Genomic DNA, 24,880 nt, shown 5'->3' on the forward strand with positions numbered 1-24,880 from the left:
TCTATATCTTTCTTCCAAGTTAAGTATAGCCAACCTTCGGTGTAACACACTGTCTTCGCCGTTTCGTGACGCGGCAAAAGCTGGTTATATTAAATACTTATTAAATTACACAATGGCATTTTGCATTCTATTGTACAGAAGGAGTACTACATGTATATCTAGCTCCATCGTTGTGTTGCGATTGTAGAACTGAAATAAATTTCCATTCAAACGGGGAAGTTGTGCATCAATGCCTTTATTTTATTTCTTCAAAGATACAAAGATATGGCGTAGAATATACATGTGTGGTTGCTTACAACCTAACAAAAAAGCGCCATGCTTCGTCCTCAGTCTGAGGTTCGACCGCTTACTTGTACAAGGAAACTCCGACATCCTCCTTAATGCAAACGGCTAACGTCTTGGATCCTGAGGCGTAAGTAACAACAGCTAGACTACAAGCTAAGCGTCACATTGGGACACCGGTGCCTTCGTCACCAATCTGTAATTTTCCTAATGACAAAGGCTTGATGTCCTACTAGTAATGTACTTTTGTAGAGTTTTTCCACTCGTATGTTTTAACATATGCTTATCACCTGTATGGCTTCTCATATGTCTTGATAGGGTAGATCTGTCGGCTGTTCTGAATCCGCACTCGCCACACATGTTGGGTTTTTCTCAAGTGTGTTTAGCCAGGTGTCGATGTAAATTGCTTTTCTTTGCAGCAGTATATTCGCACTGGTCACATTTATAGGGTTTCTCACCTGTATGTATTTTCATATGTTCTGATAGGTGAGACCTGTAGGCCGTTCTGAATCCGCACTCTCCACACATGTAGGGTTTATCTCCAGTGTGTTTAGCCATGTGTAGGTCTAAATGTACTTTCTGTGCAGCAGAATAGTAGCACTGGTCACATTTATAGGGTTTCTCACCTGTATGTGTTCTCATATGTACTGTTAAGGTTTCCCGGTAGGCCGTCCTGTAACCACATTCCCCGCACATGTAGGGTTTTTCTCCGGTGTGTTTAAGAATATGGCGTCCCAAATCTTTTTCCCGCGCAGAAGAATAGTCACACAGGCTACATTTGAAGGGCTTCTCACCTGTATGAGTTCTCATATGTTCGGATAATCTACTTTTTCTAGCCGTCCTGAACCCACATTCTCCACACATGTAGGGTTTTTCTCCACTGTGTTTAAGCACGTGTTGGTCTAAACTCTTTTTGAGTGCAGCAGAATAGTCACACTGGTCACATTTATAGGGTTTTTCTCCAGTGTGTTTACGCTTGTGACAGTCTAAATGGCATTTCTGTGCAGCAGAATATTCGCACTGGTCACATTTGTAGGGTTTCTCACCTGTATGTTTTCTTATATGTTTGGATAGGACAGACCTGTAAGCCGTTCTGTATCCACACTCGCCACACATGTAAGGTTTTTCTGCGGTGTGTTTAACCATATGTTTGTTCAAATCACTATTTCGCAAAGTACAATAGTCACACTGGTCACATTTGTAGCGCTTCTTGCCTGTAGGCTTCACCTCAATAAGACCGTCCGGCTGCTCTATTCGATCAGGTCCACGAGGATGGTCAGGCTTTACCCCGCACGTTTCTTCACGTGGGACGTCCTCTTCCTTGTCCCGCTGCCTTCCCGTGACTGTTGCTAGCTCCTCACTGATGCTTTCCTCGTTCCCAGGGTGTCCAGTTGTCAGCTCTTCCACAGGAATCTCGCCTATTGTCTCGTCCATTGCTAACAACTTCAAGGTCATGTGCAACATTGTTACATAGAAAATGTTACCCATAAAATCTAGCCTCCATAGCAGATTCTGAACCGGCCTTAATGGGGGCTAAATAATACACCTTTTGCAGCCAGCCCTTAACCATCAGCCACCCCCGTAACCATTGTGCCGGCTGATAGTTACAGGGTTGGCTGATGGTTACGGGTTGGCTGCAAAAAGTGTATTATTTAGCCCCCCCCCCCCAAAAGTCGGTTCAGAGCCGGCTACATAATTAAAATCCATTTCTACCCCGAAACAGTAGTGTAGCAAGTCAGTTTACAATTCAATATTCTGAAAAACCTATCCATGACTTCAGCTTGTATCCCGACACAAATTCTGGTCTGTCTTCAAGTTCTATATCCTGTATAAGCTAGTTCGGAGTTGTTACTACGCATGTGCAGTGTGCGTGAAGGTGAAGGCCCCCGAGACGTGAACAAAGCCAGTCGGGGCGTTGTTATGCAGATCTACACAGTTGTTATGCAAATCTATACAGTGTCCAGGCGAGCACTGCATAGGAGCCGGGGGCCTTCACCTTTGACACTGCACATGCGTAGTAGCAACTCCGAACTAGCTTATTAAAAAAGCATGAATCCTGCTTTCATTATTCCTTGACGTGAGCCATGAATGACCTCATGAATGTAAATGTAGTCCATGATGCATGCGTATTAGAATGTTTGGCAAATATAACTTAAGCATGTGACGTTTTGAACACAGATACCTAAGATCCTTGTCCCAATCACGCAACACTCGTTAGACCCCCACCCCCATAATCGCTGTAAGATTCTCCCGTCAAATACTCCCGCGCTCCTACCTTGCAGCCGTATTAGCACTAATCTATGAACATTGGTAGTTACCAAATGTCTTACCTGTGTTCTGCTTAGTTATAGAAGCGATGAAGCGTTGAATCGTCTTAAATAGTCTCAGATTTACGGAAGCGTTCTTTGCGTCGTTGGTCAAAATGGCGGACATGCGGGTCAGTGTTTCCGCCGGTGAAAGGTCAAAGTTAACGCTCCTGATTACCCCAGTGATACTGCAAGTATCCGGCTATACTGTATGAGTCGTGCTGATGCTTCAATCTGCTACTGGTGACATGTAAAGTTAAAGGTTAAGCAGGCATCCTCAACTGCGGTGAAGCATGATGCTTTTTCAAGTAGCTAGTAGTAGTGCTGTAGCGTTGAAAACCAAATCCAAATCCAGATCCCTCCTGTTAATGTTGAGGTGGGAGGGGGGCATTGTTGTGAGCACAATAGCAGGTTTCAAAGACAGGACTAACTATCAATAACAAAAGAAACAAAAATGGAACAGAAAGTTACTATAAACCCTGACTACTTTGATGGCATGGGTTGTAGGCCTTAAGGGGCCTCCCTGTCTGAGAATGCAGATGAGTAGACTAGTAGTGCAATGTGGCTTCGCTACTGGTCGCGTTTTGGGCCAAGCACACGGGGTCATCCCTACTCCTCTCGATAAGTGTGTAAGGTTATTTTACGTGCTGAGTTTTGACGCTAGAGGCTTATGCCTAAAGTTGCCTCACATACTGGGCCGCCGGCTTTACGTCACCATCCGAAAGCACAAATGCAATCTCTTACAACATGCCCGAGCTCAGCAGTCGACCCTATGATTGAACTCGGGCCCTAGGATCCGCGGAATTCGATCCAGCTGGCGACGCCCTGTAGATGTCTCAAATACGACTAAAACCGGCTCATTTTTCCTCCTGCTTGCTTGATATCAAACCAATTAACTATGAAAACGTGTAGTAGTCGGTCGGCCTGGTGCTTACGTTTGTAGGACAGACTGAAAAACCTTACTGTACATTTTGAAATGTCCACGGATTTTTGTTTCACCTTCCCTGCCTTCCCCGTATCTCTCTCTTTCAGAAAAAAAAAACGGTTAGGTTTTCTTTTGCTTCTCATAATCGTGTTGTGATTGTAGAACTGAAATAGATTTCCATTCAAACGGGGAACTTGTGCATCAATGCCATTATTTTATTTCTTCAAAGATACAAAGATATGGCATAGAATATACATGTGCGGTTGTTTCCAAGCTAAAGAAAAGCGCCATGCTTTGACCTCAGTTTGAGGCTCCACCTCTTACTCGTGCGATCGCACAAGGAAACTCCGACAGCCTTCTTAATGCAAACGGCTAGCGTCTTGGTTCATGACGCGTAAGTAACAACAGCTAGACTACATGTTTGAGTGTTAAACTCGTTACTGTATGAGTGGCGTTGATGCTTCAGACTCCCGCTGTTGCCCTGTGAATTACTCAAAACCAAATACGAAGAAGAAAAAAAAAACAGGCCCATAAGCATTTTCCTGTTTTCCTGTTCAATTCCAAACCGACAGAAAACGCACGCACATGTTGTGGCTTCGCAGACGAGTGCTGAAGTTTGCAGGACAGACTACCATAATGTTTTACTATCAATCTTGACATGTTCTCGTTGATTTTATCCTTTCTTATCTTCCCTATATTTCTTTCTCAACCCGATAATATGACGGGAATCTGTTCTAAAGCTTCTCATAATCGAACCCCCTCCTTCAACAAAGAACTGCATTTATATCTGTATCTTGTTATCATACAATATGACGACAACAATGATAGTATTGCACATTGGTGCGTTGCATCTGCTTCTACTGAGAAAGTACTACACGTATATAGATATAGCTTCATTGCTGTGCTGTGATTGTAGAACTAAAATAATCTTATATTTAGACTGGCAACTTGTGCTTCAATGTCTTTTATTTCTCAAATAAAGTGACATGACATACATCAGTTTTGTACAGTGGACCTGCGACAGCCTACTTATTACAAACAAATGACTTGTTGGATCATACCGCGATAGTTAGAACATTTAGACTAAGGCCACAGCAAGTAAATTTTATGGATGACATCCTCCGCAGACTCCAAAATCAATGAGATAGGGCGAAAAAAAAACAAGGCGGCCAAAAAAAACAAGATTCCTATATTTTCAAATTTTGAGGTCATAAATATTGTTAAACAAGAATTGAGGCGACGAAATACTAGTATGATATCATGACCAACAGGTTTTTTATTCCTGTATTCAACCAATGAGGTTTCATATATAATATAAAACCTCCTTGATTCAACAGTAAACATGTCCTTGTAGATGTGTATACATCTCAATAGACTAACTACAACAAATGCAGAAAAGAGCTTGTTGTACTATCATCTGAAGCAACTACACTGGATATTCATATGCGATGAAACACCTTGTGTATACAGCTCAATTAACTAACCCCCCCCCCCCATTGTTTATATAATGTCCTTGCTAGAACAAATGCAGAAAACAGCTTGTTATCATACCATCATGGGCAGGAACCACACTGGGTATTCATATGCAACGAAATACCTTAGACCGTCAACATTAAACTGTTCTGGAAGATGTGCAGCTCAATTAACTAGAACAAACGCAGAAAACAGCTTGTCATACCATCATGGGCTACACTGTGTATTCATATGCAATGAAACACCTCAACGTTTACGACATATTTGCCCATTTTTGGCATGTTGACCACCGTCGAAGGGCAATGAAATTTCTTGTTTTTTATTTCGAAATCAGGCGAAAATTAATGAGCGCGCTGATGTCATCCATAAAAATTACTTGCTGTGGCCTAATGCTAAACGTTACTTTGGGATCATGGTGTCTTAATCATCAGTTGTTTTTCTTATGACAAAGGTCGTATATATATTCAATCAGTATAGGGTGCACCAAACAATGTGTTAAACAATGTGTTTGTCGTAAACTTACGAGGTCTCAAGCGTGTTAACCCATGTGTAGGGCCTATCAACACTCTGCTTAGCCATGTGGTGTTCTAAAGTCCCCTTCTGTGCAGCAGAATCATCGTACTGGTCACACTTGTGTGTAGCTGTGTGATTGTCTTAAGTCCAATTCTGGGCAGAATGGTCGCACTGATTACTTGTATGGGATTTCTCGCCTTTATGTTTTCTCATATGTGCGGATAGGTTCGGTTTTCTAGTCGTCCTGTAACCGCATTCCCCACACATGTAGGGGTTTTCTCCGGTGTGTTTAAAGACCCCAGTAAAACTATATAAATACAGGATAATGTAAACTATAGGCTTCAGTATGCATCTGGCAGCCGTACAGTGCACATCAGTGGAGGCCTGACTGAGACAGTTTATCAAGTACAAGTTACTCTTCAAGTTATGTTTGAAATCAACAGACAACAAATAAGAAATGTCTACACATAAAGAAGTTAGCTTGAAGGACAGTAAGCCGAGAAATAAAGGAATGACAACACTGGCTTACCATTAAGTTTGAAACATTGGCTAGCAGTTATATGTACAGTTCTACAGAGCGCTAGTCTAATTCCTGGTTAATCCAACAAGTAGGCATAAAAATCCCCAAAGGTCATATTTCTTGACACACCAAGGCTAATGTGGGGAAGACATTGGACATTTAGATCCATGTATATACTCTAACGCAACGTTGACATGGTTGATCTAAAAGTTTGAAAATTTGAACAAGGTTGACTTCCCCAAAACTGAAAGTTGTAGATAGTATTGTCCTGATTATCCAAGGGATCTTATCTGATTGAAACTTCCTTGGATTATGTGATTTTGATGGAGATCTAAGTCATTCTGGATGGTTTGATAATGTTCCAAGGAAAACCAGTACAGGAAAAATTTGAATTCTCTGACAGTTATTATGGTAATCTGTCCTTTCCTATTGTTCTAGGCTGGCAGACGATCTAATCCTTTTATGAATTTATGTGGTTATGGAGGCCAATTCACCCCTCACTACTGCTGGGCAGCTCATAGTAGGAGCACTCCCTTTAAGACTTGCCCTGGGCAAGGAATCGAGTGGTTTAAGAATGCGACGTTTCAAATCTCGTTGCTGTGCAAAATAATATAGTCACATTGGCTATATTTTACCCTGTCCAGACTGGGGGGGGGGGCTAAAAGTGCCCGCGCCAACTTTGACATCGTATTTCTGCCGAACGATGTATGCTAGGACAACCAAACTTGGTGACTTTTCCTAAAATTTTGTTGGCAACAATTTTACAATAATGGTTTAAGTTTATCATTTTTTCATGTTGCCATGGAAACGTGTTTCTGACTGGCATTTTATGCAAAATCATTAATTTTTTGAAAACAATGATATTTCTCAGGTTTTCTTGCACAACTACACTAGTTTTCCTAGATGTATAACATAACACGTAATTAGATGTAACTTTGCTGATTTAATATTCATAATTTGTGCTAATTTGATGACGTAATCAGCCAAAATCCAAGATGGCGGACTATATCACTATTTCAGGTATCAGCAGGCTTTTTCGCCCTTAAAATTGTCAATACCTGACATTTTCTTTATCAGAAACATTTAGATTAACGTTTGTAGTCTATCTTCAGTGTCTTTTGGGGTCATAAGTGGAAAAAAAGGATTTTTAAAAATTTCAAAATGGCCGATCCAAGATGGCGGATCCCAAGGGATCGCTAACAACACGTGACGTCATTTAATGACGTCATTTTGACGTCAACGTACTTACCATTGACTTTGTATGCCTTTGCATACCTTAAAATGAATAATACAAACCGTTTTGTTTAATTTCTTTAGATATTGCGGGAATTCCCTATTTATCCAATAAAATCACATCGATGACGTCATAATTACGTCATGTTACGTCATAACGTCACTAAAATTACAGTAATTATAAAACTTGACGTGAATATCACTCCCTGCAAATTTGGTGATGATACATCACACCGTTCGGAAATTATGAGGGGGGGCCGAATCAGCCCCCCCCCGAGTCCCAGATATATCAAAAAAGCCCAGTCTGCATAGGGTTAAAGGGTTTTTCACCTGTATGGGTTCTCATATGTTCGGATAGACTACGTTTTGTGGCCGTCCTGAACACTCGCCACACATGAATGGCTTTTCTGCAGTGTGTGTCGCCATGTGTTGATCTAAGGAACTCTTCCGTGCAGCAGAATAGTCGCACTGGTCACACTTGTAGGGTTTCTCACCTGTATACTTTCCCATATGTCGGTATAGGTGAAACCGGTTGGCCGTCCTGTACCCGCACTCTCCACACAAGTGTGTTTAAACATGTGTCGGTCTAAATCGACTTTCCATAAAGAAGAGTAGTCACATTGGTCACATTAAATGGTTACTCCCCTGTATGTATTCTCATATGTTCAGATAGGTAAGACTTTCTGGTCGTTCTGTATCCGCACTCTCCACACATGTAGGGTTTTTCTCCGGTGTGTTTACGCTTGTGTCGATCTAAATCGCATTTTTGTGCAGCAGAATAGTCGCATTGGTCACATTTGTAGGGTTTCTCACCTGTATGTCTTCTCATATGCACGTATAGGTGAGACCTATCGGCCGTTCTGAATCCGCACTCTCCACACATGTAGGGTTTTTCTCCAGTGTGTTTAAACATGTGTCGGTCTAAATTGACTTTCCATAAAGAAGAGTAGTCACATTGGTCACATTTAAATGGTTTCCCCCCTGTATGTATTCTCATATGTTCAGATAGGTAAGACTTTTTGGTCGCTCTGTATCCGCACTCTCCACACATGTAGGGTTCTTCTCCGGTGTGTTTACGCTTGTGTCGATTTAAATCGCACTTGTGTGCAGCAGAATAGTTGCACTGGTCACATTTGTAGGGTTTCTCACCTGTATGTCTTCTCATATGCACGTATAGGTGAGACCTGTCAGCCGTTCTGAATCCGCACTCTCCACACATGTAGGGTTTTTCTCCAGTGTGTTTAAACATGTGTCGGTCTAAATTGACTTTCTGTGCAGAAGAATAGTCGCACTGGTCACATTTGTATGGTTTCTCACCGGTATGTTTTCTCATATGAATGGTTAGTTGAGATCTGTCCACTGTCCTGTACCCACACTCTCCGCACATGTAGGGTTTTTCTCCGGTGTGATAAGCCGTATGTTTCTTTAAATCACCTTTTCGCACAGAAGAATAGTCACACCGGTCACATTTAAACGGTTTCTCCCCTGTATGTATCTTCATATGTTCAGATAGGTGAGACTTTCTGGTCGCTCTGTATCCGCACTCTCCACACATGTAGGGTTTGTCTCCAATGTGTTTAGTTATGTGTCGATCTAAATTGCATATTTGTGCAGCAGAATATTCGCACTGGTCACACTTGTAGGGTTTTTCTCCGGTGTGTGTACGCTTGTGTCGAAGTAAATCGCATTTCTGTGCAGCAGAATGGTCACACTGGTCACATTTGTAGGGTTTCTCACCTGTATGTTTTCTGGTGTGTTTGGTTAGGTCAGCCTTTGAAGCTGTCCTGTAGTCACACTCTGTACACGCGAAGCGTTTGTCCACGTTCGTTTCCCCGCTAGCCTGCCAGTCTGCTCTGTTCGGCCCTGCTCGGGAGAATGGCCAGCTGCAGGCTTTACCCCGCACGTTTCCTCGCATGGAAGTTCCTCTTCCTTGTCCTGCTGTCTTCCCCTGCCTGTTACCGGGTCCTCGCTGCTGTTTGTCTCCTTTCCAGGGTATTCAGTTGGCAGCTCGTTCCCAGGAATCTCACAGATTTTGATGTCCATTTCTAACAACTGCAATGAAATGTGCAAAATCGTTAAGTTGAAACGTTACTATACTACTACCCCGGAACAGTAGTACAACAAGTCACAGTCACAAGCGATTTTCTGCGAAACCCCTTCTTTTCTCGTCGATTTCTGACAACTGCAATGAAATGTGCAACATTGTTACATTGTAAATGTTACCCATACTATCATTTATTTCTACTCCGGAATAGTCACAGTAGCACACAAGTCATGATTCTGTCAAACCTAGGCCTGTTCATGGCTTCAGCTTGTATCCCGACAAATATTCTGGTCTATTCTGTAATAGGTATGACCCCTGCTTTCATTATTTCTTGACGGAAACCATGAATGTAAATGTAGTCCATGGACATGATGCATGCGCATTTGGATGTTTGGCAAATGTAACTTTAGTAGTATGTCATGTTTTGAACACAGATACCGAAGAGTCCTGTCCCAATCATGTTAGTATTGACCAATAGGATCAATCGTAGAGAATTGCTTCAAAGGAAGTGACCCTTGACCTCCATTCGTGCGACATCCGCGGTTGGGCTCGCTTCTCGCTTACCACCATCCCACCCTTGCAGAATTCATCTTCATTTCCTCTGCAACATTGCTTAAAACTGTAATAACTCGCAATTAGCTTTTCAACATGGTTCCTGTACATGTGTTGTAAATGCCAAGTGTCTTTACGCACTTGTAAGCCTCCACAGTAGAGAACTTGGCAGATTAAAAACATCGTTGCCCCAAACCGCGTACCGTACATGTATATCCTAGTCTCCAACCAGGCCCAATAGATTGCAAAGACCGTAACCAACTGGAAGAAGGAGCTTATAGTGCAATCTAAGGGTTGGCTATGAAAACTCCTTCTGCCTGTTGGATACGGTATTTGCCAACCCGTAGGTCTGCTTGGAGACTAGTATATCCTTTGTCTTGTACTACTCGCATTCATGTATTCACCCCCCCCCCCCATGATTTTGAAAATCTCCCGTAGTGCTATCTTGCTGTCTTATTACCACCCGCCAGTGAGCGATGGTAGTTGACAAACGTCTTACCTGTGTTCTGCTGCAGGTATAGACGTGAGGAAGCGATAAATCGTCATGAAAATAGTCTCAGATTTACGAAAGATTCCTTTGTGCGCTGGTCAAAATGGAGGACACGCGGGTCAGTGCTTCCGCCGGTGAAAGGTCAAAGTTTACGCACCTGATTACCCCAGTGATACTGCAAATACCCGGCTATACCGTATGACTCGAGTTGATGCTGCAGTCTGCTACTGGTGTCTTCTGAATTTATAAGATACGACTGAAACAGGCTCTGAGGCGTTTTTCCCTCCTGCTTGCTTGATGTCAAAGCTATCAGGTATGTTAAATTCTGGTGGTCGGTCAGCCTGGTGCTAAAGTTGGTAGGACAGACTGAAAAGCGATACTGCACATTTTGAAATGTTGGCGGATTTATTTTCACCTTCCCAGCCTTCCCCATATTTCTCTCTTACAAGAAAACAAGTGCTTTTCAAAAAAGCTGGCGTTTTGTCGACGTTTATGAGTGTGAATTGTCTTTTCCCTTTTCTTGAAGTGAAATCTGCCAGAGAAAGTCACTCAAGGGCTGTTGAGTCTATAAGAAAAATTGTCATTTTGGGAAAGGAGTACTCTTTTAATAGAGAAAGGCAGATTGGGGAAAGCAATTTTGAAGTTACGGCATTTAACTTAAGTGCTTTTGAAAAAAGCTGGTCTTGGCCTACAACTTGTACTTATTTCTTAAATGTACAATAGGCTCATTATAAAAGCTATCAATGTAATTATGTACATAGCACGCAATAAAACATACAATTTGAAAAAGCACCATTGAATCATCAGCACTATGGTAATTAAGTGAAATAGAAGTTCATAACAGCTAAGGTTCTATCTAAAATGACTACCAAATGTCAAACAAGTGTTTAAACCAATGAACAGCTACCTCATCCCTATTATTCTGGTTTCCGCATTTATAACATTTCCTCCTTATTTTCCTGGATAATTTTGCTAAAATTCATGAAAATTCCCATATTTTTGTGCCGAGCGGCGTCACTTTCCACGTCCGTGTTGTCTAAATGAAGTCGATACTGAACAATGGAGCATTTGCTACAAAGGATCGCTGTTCTGCAAACAACATCAAGAGCCTCTGTTTACATCGGGAATAGAAGTTTAGTGGCGAGTGTTTTGCAAGAATCATCTTACCGCGCATAGGAGCCGCTGCACGGTATTTTCCATTACAATGAACAGAAAAATCGAATGCCGGGTTTGGAATCTACGAAGTCCTGTTCATAAGACAAAGGCCTTGTACATATTAAATGAATATTTAGAAATAACGAAAAAAAATATCTATTCATTTATTGATAAAATAAATAAAAAATGATATTCATAAATATGATATTGATAGATTAATATAATATTAATATATATTTTTGATATTTAATATCTAAAAAGAAAAAAAAGAAAACATGCATGGATTCGATCCCGGATCTTCCGGATCCGAAGAACTACGACGTTCCCAGTTGAGCTAAGTTGTAGTGTGTATCTTGTGGCATTGTGCATAATGCTTTAACCTCACTACATGGTATCATTTATGTCGATTTATTGACGAAATCATTTTTTTTCTTCTGCAATCTTATGGTATAGATGTAATATGTTCATTTTTCAGGATATCAAAGTCCGAAACCACAATGCAATGATATTTCCGAACAGTTGTAGCAGTTACATGCGGTCGCCCTCCGATGTGTCATGCAAATCAAGCCTGCCTGGCTTTTCTTGCTCGCTTGCCATATAAGGCAACGGCTATTCAACAATTTTGGAAGGTCTTGCCATATAAGGTATTATTGTGTGCGACACAGTGTTGAACCAAGTACCATCGAAGCAGGCCTGCAAGGTAAGAGCCAGCTTATTGCGTTTTGTCGCAAAGGCGACAAAACGAAAAAAAAGGTCAGTTTTTCTTCTGTTTCTCATAATCGCAACCAAATGGAAGAAACTACATTTTACATTTACAACTTTCTTCCAAGTTAAGACCAACCTTCCTTCCGGTTCGTGAAGCGACAAAAGCTGGTTATATCATAATACTTAAACCATTACACATTGGCATGTTGCATTCTATTGTACAGAAGAAGTACTACAAGTATATCTAGCTCCATCGTTGTGTTGTAATTGTAGAACTGAAATAAATTTCCATTCAAACAGGGTGCTTGTGCATCAATGTCTTTCTTTTATTCTTCAAAGATACAAAGATAGTCATGATAGTAGTCAACTGTCTTCTGCTGCTGCAGATATGGCATAGAATATATATGTAAATCTCTATCATTGTGTTGTGACAGTAGGCCTGATATAAGCTTCCATTTAAACGGAAAAGTTAAACGGAAAAGTTGTGCATCAAAGCCTTCTTTTCATTCTTCAAAGATACAAAGATGTTTTGATTTGATTTTTGATTTGATTTATTCGCACATATTAAAATCATTTTCTATTACATTATAGAACAAGAAGAAAATATACGTGCTGGGGGAAGAAAAAAGCCATAATGGCTTATACAAGGTCTTCCCCCATCTAAATTAAAAATATCACATAAATCTAACAATTCATAACATAATTATAGTAGTAAATGATAACAATAACAAATCAGACAATAATGATAGTAACAGAATACTGACAAAATAGAATTGGTTGCATATAAAGATTATGCATCAAGTCATAGCATAACTCGATACCGAAATAATAGAGATTAGAGAGTTAAGCGCAGTTAACAAAATAACAATAATATAACAATTCATAACATAATTGTAGTAATCAATAATAACAATATCACATAAAATCATACGATAATAATAGTAACAAATGATGACAATATAATAATTAATTGCATATAAATATAAAAATTATATAATAAATCATAGCATAATTCAATACTGAAATAATATAGTTTAACACAAAGTCTATCGCAGTTAACAAAACATAGCAAATAAGTGTAAGGTGAAAAAAGAAAGAAATTCAACTTAGAGGGCTGGGGCATGAAAGTTAACACAGAATATACGTGTGGGGTTGTTTACAAGCTAACATGCGCCATGCTTCGTCCTCAGTTTGAGGTTGGACCGCTTGCTTGTACAAGGAAACTCCGACATCCTCCTTAATGCAAACGACTAATGTCTTGGATCCTGAGGCTTAAGGAACAACAGCTAGACTACAAGCTAAGCGTCACATTGGGACACCGGTGCTTTGGTCGCCAATCTGTAATTTTCCTAATGACAAAGAGATTTTCCCCTCGTCTATTTTGACATACTAGTATGCTTAGATAGGTAAGAAATGTTACCAGTATTGTAGCCACTATTTTCTCTCACGTAGTGTTTATTATGTTTAGTGTTCAACAATGTATGATGGTCTATCCTTCAATGCTTATGAAAGTGTTAAATCTGTTACCTTTCAATGATTCTTTGACAAAAAATGATAAAAATGTCCTTGGTCTAAGTGTCGGACAGTCACGAATTTCGACAATTCACGTTTGTAGGGTTTATTTTCAGTACATTTCTTCCTATGTGGGGTAGATTATACAAGTTTTCAGTCGTTCAGCCGCCAATGTAGGGTATCTCTCAAGTGTGTGTAACCATGTGTCTGTTTAAAGAGCTTTTCCGTGCCGTAGCATAGTCACACTGGTCACATTTGTAGGGCTTTTTACCTGTATGTATTTTCATATGTTCGGTTAGGTAAGACCTGTTGGCCGTTCTGAATCCGCACTCTCCACACATGTAGGGTTTCTCTCCAGTGTGTTTAGCCATGTGTCGGGCTAAATGGCCTTTCTGTGCAGCAGAATAGTCGCACTGGTCACATTTATAGGGTTTCTCACCTGCATGTATTTTCATATGTTCTGATAGGTGACACCTGTGGGCCGTTTTGAATCCGCACTCTTCACATATGTAAGGTTTTTCTCCGGAGTGTTTAGCCAGGTGTCGATCTAAATTGCTTTTCTTTGCAGCAGAATATTCGCACTGGTCACATTTATAGGGTTTCTCACCTGTATGTTTTTTCATATGTTCGGATAGGTGAGACCTGTAGGCCGTTCTGAATCCGCACTCTCCACACATGTAGGGTTTCTCTCCAGTGTGTTTAGCCATGTGTTGGTCTAAATTGCCTTTCTGTGCAGCAGAATAGTCGCACTCGTTACATTTGTAGGGTTTTTCACCTGTAAGTTTTCTCATATGCACAGACAGGTAAGAACTATCGGCAGATCTAAACCCACACTCTCCACACATGTAGGGTTTATCTCCAGTGTGTTTAGCTACGTGTATGGCTAGATCACCTTTTCGCAAAGTGGAATAGCCACATTGATCACATTTGTAGCGCTTCTCACCGGTATGTATTTTCATATGGTTGGATAGGTAAGACCTGTCGCCCGTTCTGTATCCGCATTCTCCACACATGTAGGGTTTGTCTCCAGTGTGTTTAACCATATGTTTGTTTAAATCCCCTTTTCGCACAGTAGCATAGTCACACTGGTCACATTTGTAGCGCTTCTCGCCTGTATGTTTTCTCATATGCACGGATAGGTAAGACCTGTCGGCCGTTCTGAATCCGCACTCGCCACACATGTAGGGTTTCTCTCCGGTATGTTTAAACATGTGTCGGTCTAAATTGTCTTTCTGTGCAGCAGAATAGTCGCACTGATCACATTTATAGGGTTTCTTACCTGTATGAGTTCTCATATGTATTGTCAAGTTAGCCCTGTAGGCCGTCCTGTAACCACATTCCCCGCACATGTAGGGTTTTTCTCCGGTGTGTTTAAGAATGTGGCGTGCCAAATATATTTTCCGCGCAGAAGAATATTCACACTGGCTACATTTGAAGGGCTTCTCATCTGTATGAGTTCTCATATGTTCGGATAATCTACTTTTTCTAGCCGTCCTGAACCCACATTCTCCACATATGTAGGGTTTTTCTCCACTGTGTTTAAGCACGTGTTGGTCTAAACTCTTTTTGAGTGCAGCAGAATAGTCACACTGGTCACATTTATAGGGTTTTTCTCCGGTGTGTTTACGCTTGTGACTGTCTAAATTGCATTTCTGTGCAGCAGAATATTCGCACTGGTCACATTTGTAGGGCTTCTCACCTGTATGTTTTCTGGTGTGTCTGATCAAGTCAGTCTTTGAAGCCACCCTAAAGTCACATTCAGTACACGCCAAGCGTTTTTCCACAGGAAGTTTCACCGCGAGCCTGCCCGTCTGCTCTGTTCGACCCTGTACGGGAGAATAGTCAGCTGCAGGCTTTACCCCGCACGTTTCCTCGCATGGAATTTCTTCTTCCTTGTCCAGCTGCCTTCCCGTGTCTGCTACCGGGTCATCGCCGCTGTTTGTCTCGTTCCCAGAGTGTTCAGTTGGCAGTTCATCCTCAGGAATCTCGCCTATTTCCTCGTCCATTTCTAAGATCTGCACTGAAATGAGTAACATATTTACATTGAAAATGTTACCACTAAAACCAATCATTTCTACCCCGGAACAGTAGTGTAGCAATTCACAGTTTACAAGTCATGATTCGGTCTAACCTGTTCATGGCTTCAGCTTGTATCCTGATGAAATGCTTACAGCCAAGAAGACAGACCAGAATATTATAGAAGATGCTTTTTGCAAAATGTGTGATTGTATAAATTCCATAATTTTATAAATTCATTAATTCTATCATTCTGTTCTTATGTAGTTAAACATGTATAAAAAATATAAAAACTTAGGACAAATGATGTCGGACAGGGCAATATGGAGTGATGTATGTACTTATTTAAAGTCCCGACCGATGGCCGATAGATGATGATGATGATAAGAAATATATTTTCGTCTATCTTCTTGACTGAAAGCATGACCACTGTTCTCATCATATTCCTTTGACTACATTTGACGGAAGCCATGAATGTAAATTCGGTAACTTTGGTCCGTATTAAATGCATGTGCACAATGATGTGCCAGGCTGGTTATTTCCTGCCTCACACCCTCATCTTGAAGCCCTCTAACCGACGCACCTCTTTTAGAGAGTGTTAACTGTAGTCTCTAGTCCTGACAGGAGGGTTCCCGGTACTGCAGCTGCCCAGTACAGGAATTCCAGTACTAAGAAAGTCTCAGTACTGGAGCTCCTGTGCTGTCGACCACTTCCGTACTGGTTGCCCAGTGCTGACAAATGAGGCCGTTACATTTGTATATTTGCGTGTCGTTAGAAAAATGTAACTTAAGTATGTCACGTTTTGAACACCGATACCTAACATTCTTGTCCACATCACGTAAAAGTACCCCCCCCCCCCCTTTCACCATGATTTGGTAAATCGCCCCTAACTACTCCCGCAGTGCTATATAAGCTAGTTCGGAGTAGCTAGTACGCGTGTGCAGTGTCAAAGGTGAAGGCCCCCGGCTTGTAAACAGTGCTCGTCTCCACATTGTCTAGATTTGCATAACAATTCCCAGACGGGGTTTGTTCACGTCTCGGGGGCCTCACCTTTGACACTACACATGCGTAGTAGCAACTCCGAACTAGCTTATTGCAATTAGCCTTCGGGCAGGAATTTGCAATAAACTTATTATTATTGATGCCGTATTGCCACCCGCCAGTGAGAAATGTTAGTTAACAAACGCCTTACCTGTGTTCTGCTGCAATTATAGACGCGATGAAGCGTTGAATCGTCTTGAAAATAGTCTTAGATTTACAGAAAATTCCTTTGCGTCGCTGATCAAAATGGCGGACACGCGGGTCAGTGCTTCCGGCGGTGAAAGGTCAAAATTAACACACCTGATTACCCCAGTGATACTGCAAGTACCTGGCTATACTGTATGAGTGGCGTTGATGCTTCAGTCGCTACTGTTAACCTTTGAAATTTTCAAATGCGACAAATTAAAAACATTCTCTTAAGCGCTATCTCCCTGCTTATTTCAAACCAATTAACTACGCACATTTCACGACTCCGTCAGACTGGTGCTCAAGTTGTTGTTGGGTAGGCCTAGGCCAACTACTCCCTCTTCGCAGCCAGTGGCTGAATTGAGGGGAGGTTTTGAACCATTCACACTGCGAAGGACCTTTTCGATAAGTGCGGTGGGTTCTTTAACGTGCTCGCGCTGTGGCTCTCCTCAAACAAGAGACCTTCATTTAACGTCCTATCCGAGGGACGTCCCTAACCGAAGCTAGGTACTTATTTACACCAGGGTGAAGTGGGGTATGTCGTGCAAAGTGCCTTTCCAAAGGGCACGACATCGGGGCATATCGGCGGATTCGACCCCGGGACCTCTCGGTTGTGGGCGAAATACCCTGCCTATTGCGCCACACGATGCCACGTTTGCAGGACAGACTACATCGCTTATCCAAAAGCGTTACTGTGAACCTTGAAATGTTCTCGGTAATTTTACTTTGTCCTTTCCTTCCCCCCATTTCTTTCTCAGACGGTAACCTTTTCTTAGGTTTTCACAATCGCAACCCAATCATGCAAGAAACTACATTCATATCTACATCTATAGTAGCGATTGTAAGCATCATTCGGTGTTACACATCAGCTTCCAATGTACGCGACTAGGCAAAATCCGGTTATATCATAACAATATTGATAATATCATACATCGGTGTGATGCATCTGATTGTACAGAGGAATTATTACATGTATATATATATATATATCTAACTCTATCATGAATAAACAATAAACAAAGGTTCAAACAAACAAACAAGTCATTGTGTTGTGATAGTACAACTGAAATAAACTTCTATTCAAACGGGGAAGTTGTGCATCAATGTATTCTTTTTATTTCTTCAAAGATACGACATAACATAGAATATATACTATATACAGGGTGTACAGGGCATCAAAATTCCATGCTTCGTCCTCAGTCTGAGGTTCGACCGCATACTGGTACGTATACAAAGAAACTCCTACTGAATGCAAACGACTGACGTCTTGGGTCGACTCGCGGGAGTAATAACAGACTACAGACCGATTTGAGTTTTTTATGAATAATCAAAGCTTCAAAAAAACCATAAGCTAAACGTCACTTTGGAACTCCGGTGCTTTCGTTAAGTATATCACATGAGGGCCTGCATGCCGTTTTTCGTAAGGCGTAATCATGCCTGGTTTAAATTGCATTCCTGTGCTGCAAAATAGTTAAAAAGGTCAGATTTGTAGGGCTTTCCACCTGGATGTATTCCTATCTTTGTGGTTAGTACTAGTATTGAATGTCCATGTGAGGTTTCTTTCTGTATCCACATTATATGAGTGGCTTCAAACTAGTATGTTTTTTCATGTGTCGGGAGCGATTAGAGTTTTCATTCGTCCTAAATCCACACTCACCGCAAATGTAGGGTTTCTCAACAGTGTGTGTTCCCACCTGTTTGTTTAAATCACCTTTTCGCCCGGAAGAATAGTCGCAGTGGTCACATTTATAAGTTTTCTCACCTGTTTGTATTTTCATATGTTCGGATAGGTGAGATCTGTCGACTGTTCTGTATCCGCAATCTCCACACATATAGGGTTTATCTCCAGTGTGTTTAGCCACATGTCGTTCTAAATAGCCTTTCTGTGTAGCAGAATAGTCGCACTAGTCACATTTCTAGGGTTTTTCACCTGTATGATTTCTCATATGTACTGATAGGGTAGATCTGTCGGCTGTTCTGAATGCGCACTCTCCACACATGTAGGGTTTGTCTCCAGTATGTGTAGTCATGTGTTGGTCTAAATGGCCTATCTGTGCAGCAGAATAGTCACACTGGTCACATTTATAGGGTTTTTCACCTGTATGGTTTCTCATATGTACTGATAGGGTAGATCTGTCGGCTGTTCTGAATCCGCACTCGCCACACATGTAGGGTTTTTCTCCGGTGTGTTTTAACATGTGTCGGTCTAAACTGCCTTTCCACACAGAAGAATAGTCACACTGCTCACATTTATAGGGTTTCTCACCTGTATGAGTTCTCATATGTATTGTCAAGTTAGTCCTGTAGGCCGTCCTGTAACCGCACTCCCCGCACATGTAGGGTTTATCTCCGGTGTGTTTAGTCATGTGTTGGTCTAAATGGCCTTTCTGTGCAGCAGAATAGTCGCACTGGTCATATTTATAGGGTTTCTCACCTGTATGAGTTCTCATATGTATTGTCAAGTTAGCCCTGTAGGCCGTCCTGTAACCACATTCCCCGCACATGTAGGGTTTATCTCCGGTGTGTTTAGTCATGTGTCTGTTTAAATCCCTTTTTCGCACAGAAGAATAGTCGCACTGGTCACATTTAAAGGATTTCTCACCTGTATGTATTCTCATATGCGCGGATAGGTAAGACCTGTCGGCCGTCCTGTATCCGCACTCTCCACACATGTAGGGCTTCTCTCCTGCATGTGTTGTCATATGTCGGGAGAGAACAGACTTGTCATTCGTCCTAAATCCACACTCCCCACACATGTAGGGTTTCTCACCCGTGTGTTTAGCCACATGTTTGTTTAAATCATTTTTTCGTGCAGTGGAATAGTCACACTGGTCACATTTAAAGGGTTTCTCACCTGTATGTATTCTCATATGCTGGGATAGGTGAGACTGGTTCGCCGTCCTGTATCCGCACTCTCCACACATGTAGGGCTTTTCTCCAGTGTGTTTAAACATGTGTCGGTCTAAACTTACTTTCAATGTAGAAGAATAGCCACACTGGTCACATTTGTAGGGTTTTTCACCTGTATGTCTTCTCATATGTTCGGATAGGTGAGACCTGTCGGCCGTTCTGAATCCGCACTCTCCACACATGTATGGTTTATCTCCAGTGTGTTTAGTTATATGTCGATCTAAATTGCCTTTCTGTGCAGCAGAATAGTCACACTGGTCACACTTGTAGGGTTTTTCTCCGTTGTGTTTACGCTTGTGACGGTTCAAAGTACCTTTCCATGAAGTAGAATAGTCACACTGGTCACATTTGAAGAATTTTTCACCTGTATGCTTTCTGGTATGTTTGAGTAGGTAAGCCTTTGAAGCTGTCCTGTAGCCACACTCCGTACACGCGAAGCGTTTGTCCGTACCACGTTTAACCGCAAGCCTGTCCGTCTGCTCTGCTCGACCCTGTACGGGAGGATGGCCAGATTTCACCCCGCACGTTTCCTCGCATGGACCGCCCCCATCCTTGTCCTGTTGTCTTGCCATGTCTGTTACCGGGTCCTCGCTGCTGTTTTTCTCGTGCCCAGGGTGTTCAGTTGGCAGCTCGTCCACAGGAATCTCGCCCATTGTCTCGTCCATTTCTGACAACAGCAATAAAAAGTGCAACATTGTTACATTGAAAATGTTACCCATAAAATCCATTCCTACCCCGAAACAGTAGTGTAGTAAGTCAAAGTCTAGTATAAGTCAGGATTCTGAAAACCTGTCCATGGCTTCAGCTTGTATCCCGACAAATATTCTGGTCTGTCTTCAAGTTCGATCCTGTAATAAGCACGACCCCTGCTTTCATTATTCCTTGACGGAAGCCATGAATGTAAATGTAGTCCATGATGTATGCGCATTTGGATGTTTGGCAAATGTAACTTTAGTAGTATGTCACATTTTGAACACAGATACCGAAGAGTCCTGTCCCAATCATGTTAGTTTTGACCAATAGGATCAATCGTAGAGAATTGCTTTCAAGGAAGTGACCCTTGACCTCCATTCGTGCAACATCCGCCGCCCGGGCGGTTGGGCTCGCTTCTCGCTTACCACCATTCCACCCTTGCAGCATTCATCTACATTTCCTCTGCAACATTGCTTAAAACTGTAATCATCCGCACTTAGCTTTTCAACATGATTCATGTACATGTGCCGTAAATGCCAAGACCTCGTTCTTTGGCCGCTCGATGTCTTTACGCACTTGTAAGCCTCCACAGTGGAGAATATGACAGATTAAAGACATCGTGGCCCCAAACCGCGTACCGTATACGTATATCCCTTGTCGTGTACTAGTCGCATTCATGTATGAAGATTAAATACCTAACACTCGTTAGATCCCCCCATCCCCCATGATTTCAAAAATTAACCATAACTACTCCCGTAGTGCTATGTTGCTGTCTAATTACTACCCGCTAGCGTGTGATTGCAGTTCACAAACGTCTTACCTGTGTTCTGCTGCAGTTATAGAAGCGACGAAGGTTGAATCGTCTTGAAAATAGTCTTAGATTTACGAAGGGTTCCTTCGTGTCGCTGGTCACAATGGCGGACACGCGGGTCAGTGCTTCCTCCGGTGACAGGTCAAAGTTTACGCACCTGATTACCCCAGTGATACTGCAAGCTCCCGGCTATACTGTATGACTCATGTAGATGCTTTAGTCTGCTACTGTTGTCAAAATAGTTACTAAAGCAACTGGATGAAATTTCAAATCTGTCAAATTGACTGTTTCAAATTTTTTCATCCACTTGCTTGAGTAATCATTTTTGCCGTATTTGTAAGTATCTATAGCATGCGTAACACACACACTAGCCTTGCAGGCACGTGGCGCGGCAAAAGCTGTTTATACTTTATAGTATAATAATATATATGGGCGTGATGTAATACATACACATGTATATTGTACCTCACCGGAATGATCCGGAAGAATGATGATGGGTGTGCTGAATTCGATTATACTGGAGAAGGGTGTACATGCAGTTCTAGTTCTATCGTTGTGTTGTGACAGTAGGCCAGAAGTAAACTTTCAATAAAACGGAAAAGTTGTGCATCAATGTCTTCTTTTTATTTCTTCTAAAGATACGACATGCCATAGAATATATGAGTGTATAAACAAACGAAAAAAGATATGCTTCGTCTTCAATCTGTGGTTCGATAGTTTGAGGGGTACATTGTTCCCATAACTAGACTAGACTAACCCTAGACTGTTCAATGCGAATACAATGGGAGGAACATATCAGCATAATACCAGTCAAAATATTAACATATTTATTTCTATTGGTCTTAATGGAAAAAACAATTGTCAAACCGGATGAAGATAATGTCTTTATATACAACCATATTTTAACAATACTTGACTGTTTTTACATTTTAAAAGTGTCTTCAATAGTATCTTGTCTTGGTCATTGCCAAACTACATGTAGTGGTTAAGCCTCCACCGACATCAACACCATAACTGTCAGAAGCAGTCTGAAGTCCGATCGACTGTTTACGTTAGCTCAATACGTACAGGTTTCCTTTTTAACTATCTTTCCATGCGTTCTGTGTCAAATTTGTAACTTTCCATTCTTTTGCAAAAGTGATCTGATGTGAAGTCGGACAGTCACGAACTATTCAAGCTGGCTAGGGTTTCTTTCCAGTACGTTTCTTCCTCTGGGGGTGTAGATTATACAAGTTTTCAGTCCTTTACCCAGACATTTAGGGTTTCTCTCAAGCGTGCTTAGCCATGTGTCGGTTAAAAGAGTTGTTTTGTGCTGCAGAATAGTCGCAGTGGCTGCATTTGTAGGGTTTCTCACCCGTGTGTGTAGCCACATGTTTTTTTAAATCACTTTTTCGCACAGTGGAATAGTCACACTGGTCACATTTAAAGGGTTTCTCTCCTGTATGTTTTCTCATGTGTTCGGACAGGTAAGATTTTTTGTTCGTTCTGAATCCGCACTCTCCACACATGTAGGGTTTCTCTCCGGTGTGTTTAGTCATGTGTTGGTTTAAATGGCCTTTGTTTGCAGTACAATAGTCACAACGGTCACATTCATAGGGTTTTTCACCTGTATGTATTTTCAAATGCACGGATAGGTAAGACCTTTCGGCCGTTCTGATTTCGCACTCTCTACACATGTAGGGTTTATCTCTAGTGTGTTTAGCCATGTGTATGGCTAGATCACCTTTTCGCAAAGTGGAATAGCCACATTGATCACATTTGTAGCGCTTCTCACCGGTATGTATTTTCATATGGTTGGATAGGTAAGACCTGTCGCCCGTTCTGTATCCGCATTCTCCACACATGTAGGGTTTGTCTCCAGTGTGTTTAACCATATGTTTGTTTAAATCCCCTTTTCGCACAGTAGCATAGTCACACTGGTCACATTTGTAGCGCTTCTCGCCTGTATGTTTTCTCATATGCACGGATAGGTAAGACCTGTCGGCCGTTCTGAATGCGCACTCGCCACACATGTAGGGTTTCTCTCCGGTATGTTTAAACATGTGTCGGTCTAAATTGTCTTTCTGTGCAGCAGAATAGTCGCACTGATCACATTTATAAGGTTTCTTACCTGTATGAGTTCTCATATGTATTGTCAAGTTAGCCCTGTAGGCCGTCCTGTAACCACATTCCCCGCACATGTAGGGTTTTTCTCCGGTGTGTTTAAGAATGTGGCGTGCCAAATATATCTTCCGCGCAGAAGAATATTCACACTGGCTACATTTGAAGGGCTTCTCATCTGTATGAGTTCTCATATGTTCGGATAATCTACTTTTTCTAGCCGTCCTGAACCCACATTCTCCACACATGTAGGGTTTTTCTCCACTGTGTTTAAGCACGTGTTGGTCTAAACCCTTTTTGATTGCAGCAGAATAGTCACACTGGTCATATTTTTAGGGTTTTTCTCCGGTGTGTTTACGCTTGTGACAGTCTAAATTGCATTTCTGTGCAGCAGAATATTCGCACTGGTCACATTTGTAGGGCTTCTCACCTGTATGTTTTCTGGTGTGTCTGATCAAGTCAGTCTTTGAAGCCACCCTAAAGTCACATTCAGTACACGCAAAGCGTTTTTCCACAGGAAGTTTCACCGCGAGCCTGCCCGTCTGCTCTGTTCGACCCTGAACGGTAGAATAGTCAGCTGTAGGCTTTACCCCGCACGTTTCCTCGTAATTAATTTCTTCTTCCTTGACAAGCTGCCTTCCCGTGTCTGCTACCTCGCCGCTGTTTGTCTCGTTCCCAGAGTGTTCAGTTGGCAGTTCATCCTCAGGAATCTCGCCTATTTCCTCGTCCATTTCTAAGATCTGCAATGAAATGAGTAACATATTTACATTAAAAATGTTCCCACTAAAACCAATCATTTCTACCCCGGAACAGTAGTGTAGCAATTCACAGTTTACAAGTCATGATTCGGTCTAACATGTTCATGGCTTCAGCTTGTATCCTGATGAAATGCTTACAGCCAAGAAGACAGACCAGAATATTATAGAAGATGCTATTTGCAAAATCTATGATTGTATTAATTCCATAATTATATAAATTCATTAATTCTATAATTCTGTTCTTATATATATTTTGGTCTATCTTCTTGGCTGAAAGCATGACCACTGCTCTCATTATACACATTTGACTACATTTGACGGAAGCATTACTAGTAAATGTAAATTCGGTAAATTTGGTTCATAATGCATGTGCACAATATAATGATGTGCCAGGCTGGTTATTTCCTGCCTCACACCGTCATCTTGAAGCTCTCTAACCGCCGCATCTCTTTTAGAGAGTGTTAACTGTAGTCTCTAGTCCTGACAGGAGGGTTCCCGGTACTGCAGCTGCCCAGTACAGGAATCCCAGTGCTAAGCAAGTCTCAGTACTGGAGCTCCTGTGCTGACGACCACTTCCGTACTGGTTTCCCAGTGCTGACAAATGAGGCCGTTACATTTGTATATTTGCGTGTCGTTAGAAAAATGTAACTTAAGT

The 24,880-nt window shown here is 41.7% G+C and overlaps 6 protein-coding genes across 7 annotated transcripts in view; all 6 read right to left on the bottom strand.

Annotated features, from left to right (window-relative positions):
- Positions 1–219: 219 nt before the first annotated feature.
- Positions 220–10,507, bottom strand: LOC136442301 (gastrula zinc finger protein XlCGF57.1-like). Of its 2 annotated transcripts, none has more exons than XM_066439084.1 (2): positions 10,348–10,507; positions 220–1,725 (listed from the first exon to the last, which is right to left on the bottom strand). In XM_066439084.1, the coding sequence occupies exon 2, from the start codon at positions 1,714–1,716 to the stop codon at positions 655–657; it is 1,062 nt and encodes a 353-aa protein (XP_066295181.1). In that variant the 5' UTR covers positions 1,717–1,725; positions 10,348–10,507; the 3' UTR covers positions 220–654. The 2 variants fall into 2 exon arrangements, with proteins under 2 accessions (XP_066295181.1, XP_066295180.1); XM_066439083.1 differs by lacking the exon at positions 10,348–10,507 and adding an exon at positions 2,613–2,764.
- Positions 6,744–24,880, bottom strand: part of LOC136442291 (zinc finger protein 431-like) — a 29,636-nt gene continuing 11,499 nt past the window's right edge. The window contains exon 2 of the mRNA XM_066439069.1: positions 6,744–9,304. Coding sequence (XP_066295166.1) covers positions 7,890–9,167 — 1,278 coding nt within the window. The 5' untranslated portion in view covers positions 9,168–9,304 and the 3' untranslated portion in view covers positions 6,744–7,889. The remainder of the gene's footprint in view (positions 9,305–24,880) is intronic.
- On the bottom strand, positions 13,801–21,486 carry LOC136442267 (zinc finger protein 845-like). Its single transcript, XM_066439033.1, has 2 exons — positions 21,377–21,486; positions 13,801–15,725 (listed from the first exon to the last, which is right to left on the bottom strand). The coding sequence occupies exon 2, from the start codon at positions 15,714–15,716 to the stop codon at positions 13,896–13,898; it is 1,821 nt and encodes a 606-aa protein (XP_066295130.1). The 5' UTR covers positions 15,717–15,725; positions 21,377–21,486; the 3' UTR covers positions 13,801–13,895.
- Positions 18,045–20,547, bottom strand: LOC136442273 (zinc finger protein 845-like). Its single transcript, XM_066439042.1, has one exon. The coding sequence runs from the start codon at positions 20,526–20,528 to the stop codon at positions 18,870–18,872; it is 1,659 nt and encodes a 552-aa protein (XP_066295139.1). The 5' UTR covers positions 20,529–20,547; the 3' UTR covers positions 18,045–18,869.
- Positions 22,636–23,715, bottom strand: LOC136442693 (endothelial zinc finger protein induced by tumor necrosis factor alpha-like). Its single transcript, XM_066439636.1, has one exon. It carries the CDS (start codon positions 23,713–23,715, stop codon positions 22,636–22,638), a length of 1,080 nt encoding a protein of 359 aa, XP_066295733.1.
- On the bottom strand, positions 23,800–24,671 carry LOC136442694 (zinc finger protein 22-like). Its single transcript, XM_066439637.1, has 2 exons — positions 24,642–24,671; positions 23,800–24,207 (listed from the first exon to the last, which is right to left on the bottom strand). The coding sequence occupies exons 1-2, from the start codon at positions 24,669–24,671 to the stop codon at positions 23,800–23,802; spliced, it is 438 nt and encodes a 145-aa protein (XP_066295734.1).

Source organism: Branchiostoma lanceolatum, chromosome 9, assembly GCF_035083965.1.
Source record: "Branchiostoma lanceolatum isolate klBraLanc5 chromosome 9, klBraLanc5.hap2, whole genome shotgun sequence".
NCBI classification, from domain to species: domain Eukaryota; kingdom Metazoa; phylum Chordata; class Leptocardii; order Amphioxiformes; family Branchiostomatidae; genus Branchiostoma; species Branchiostoma lanceolatum.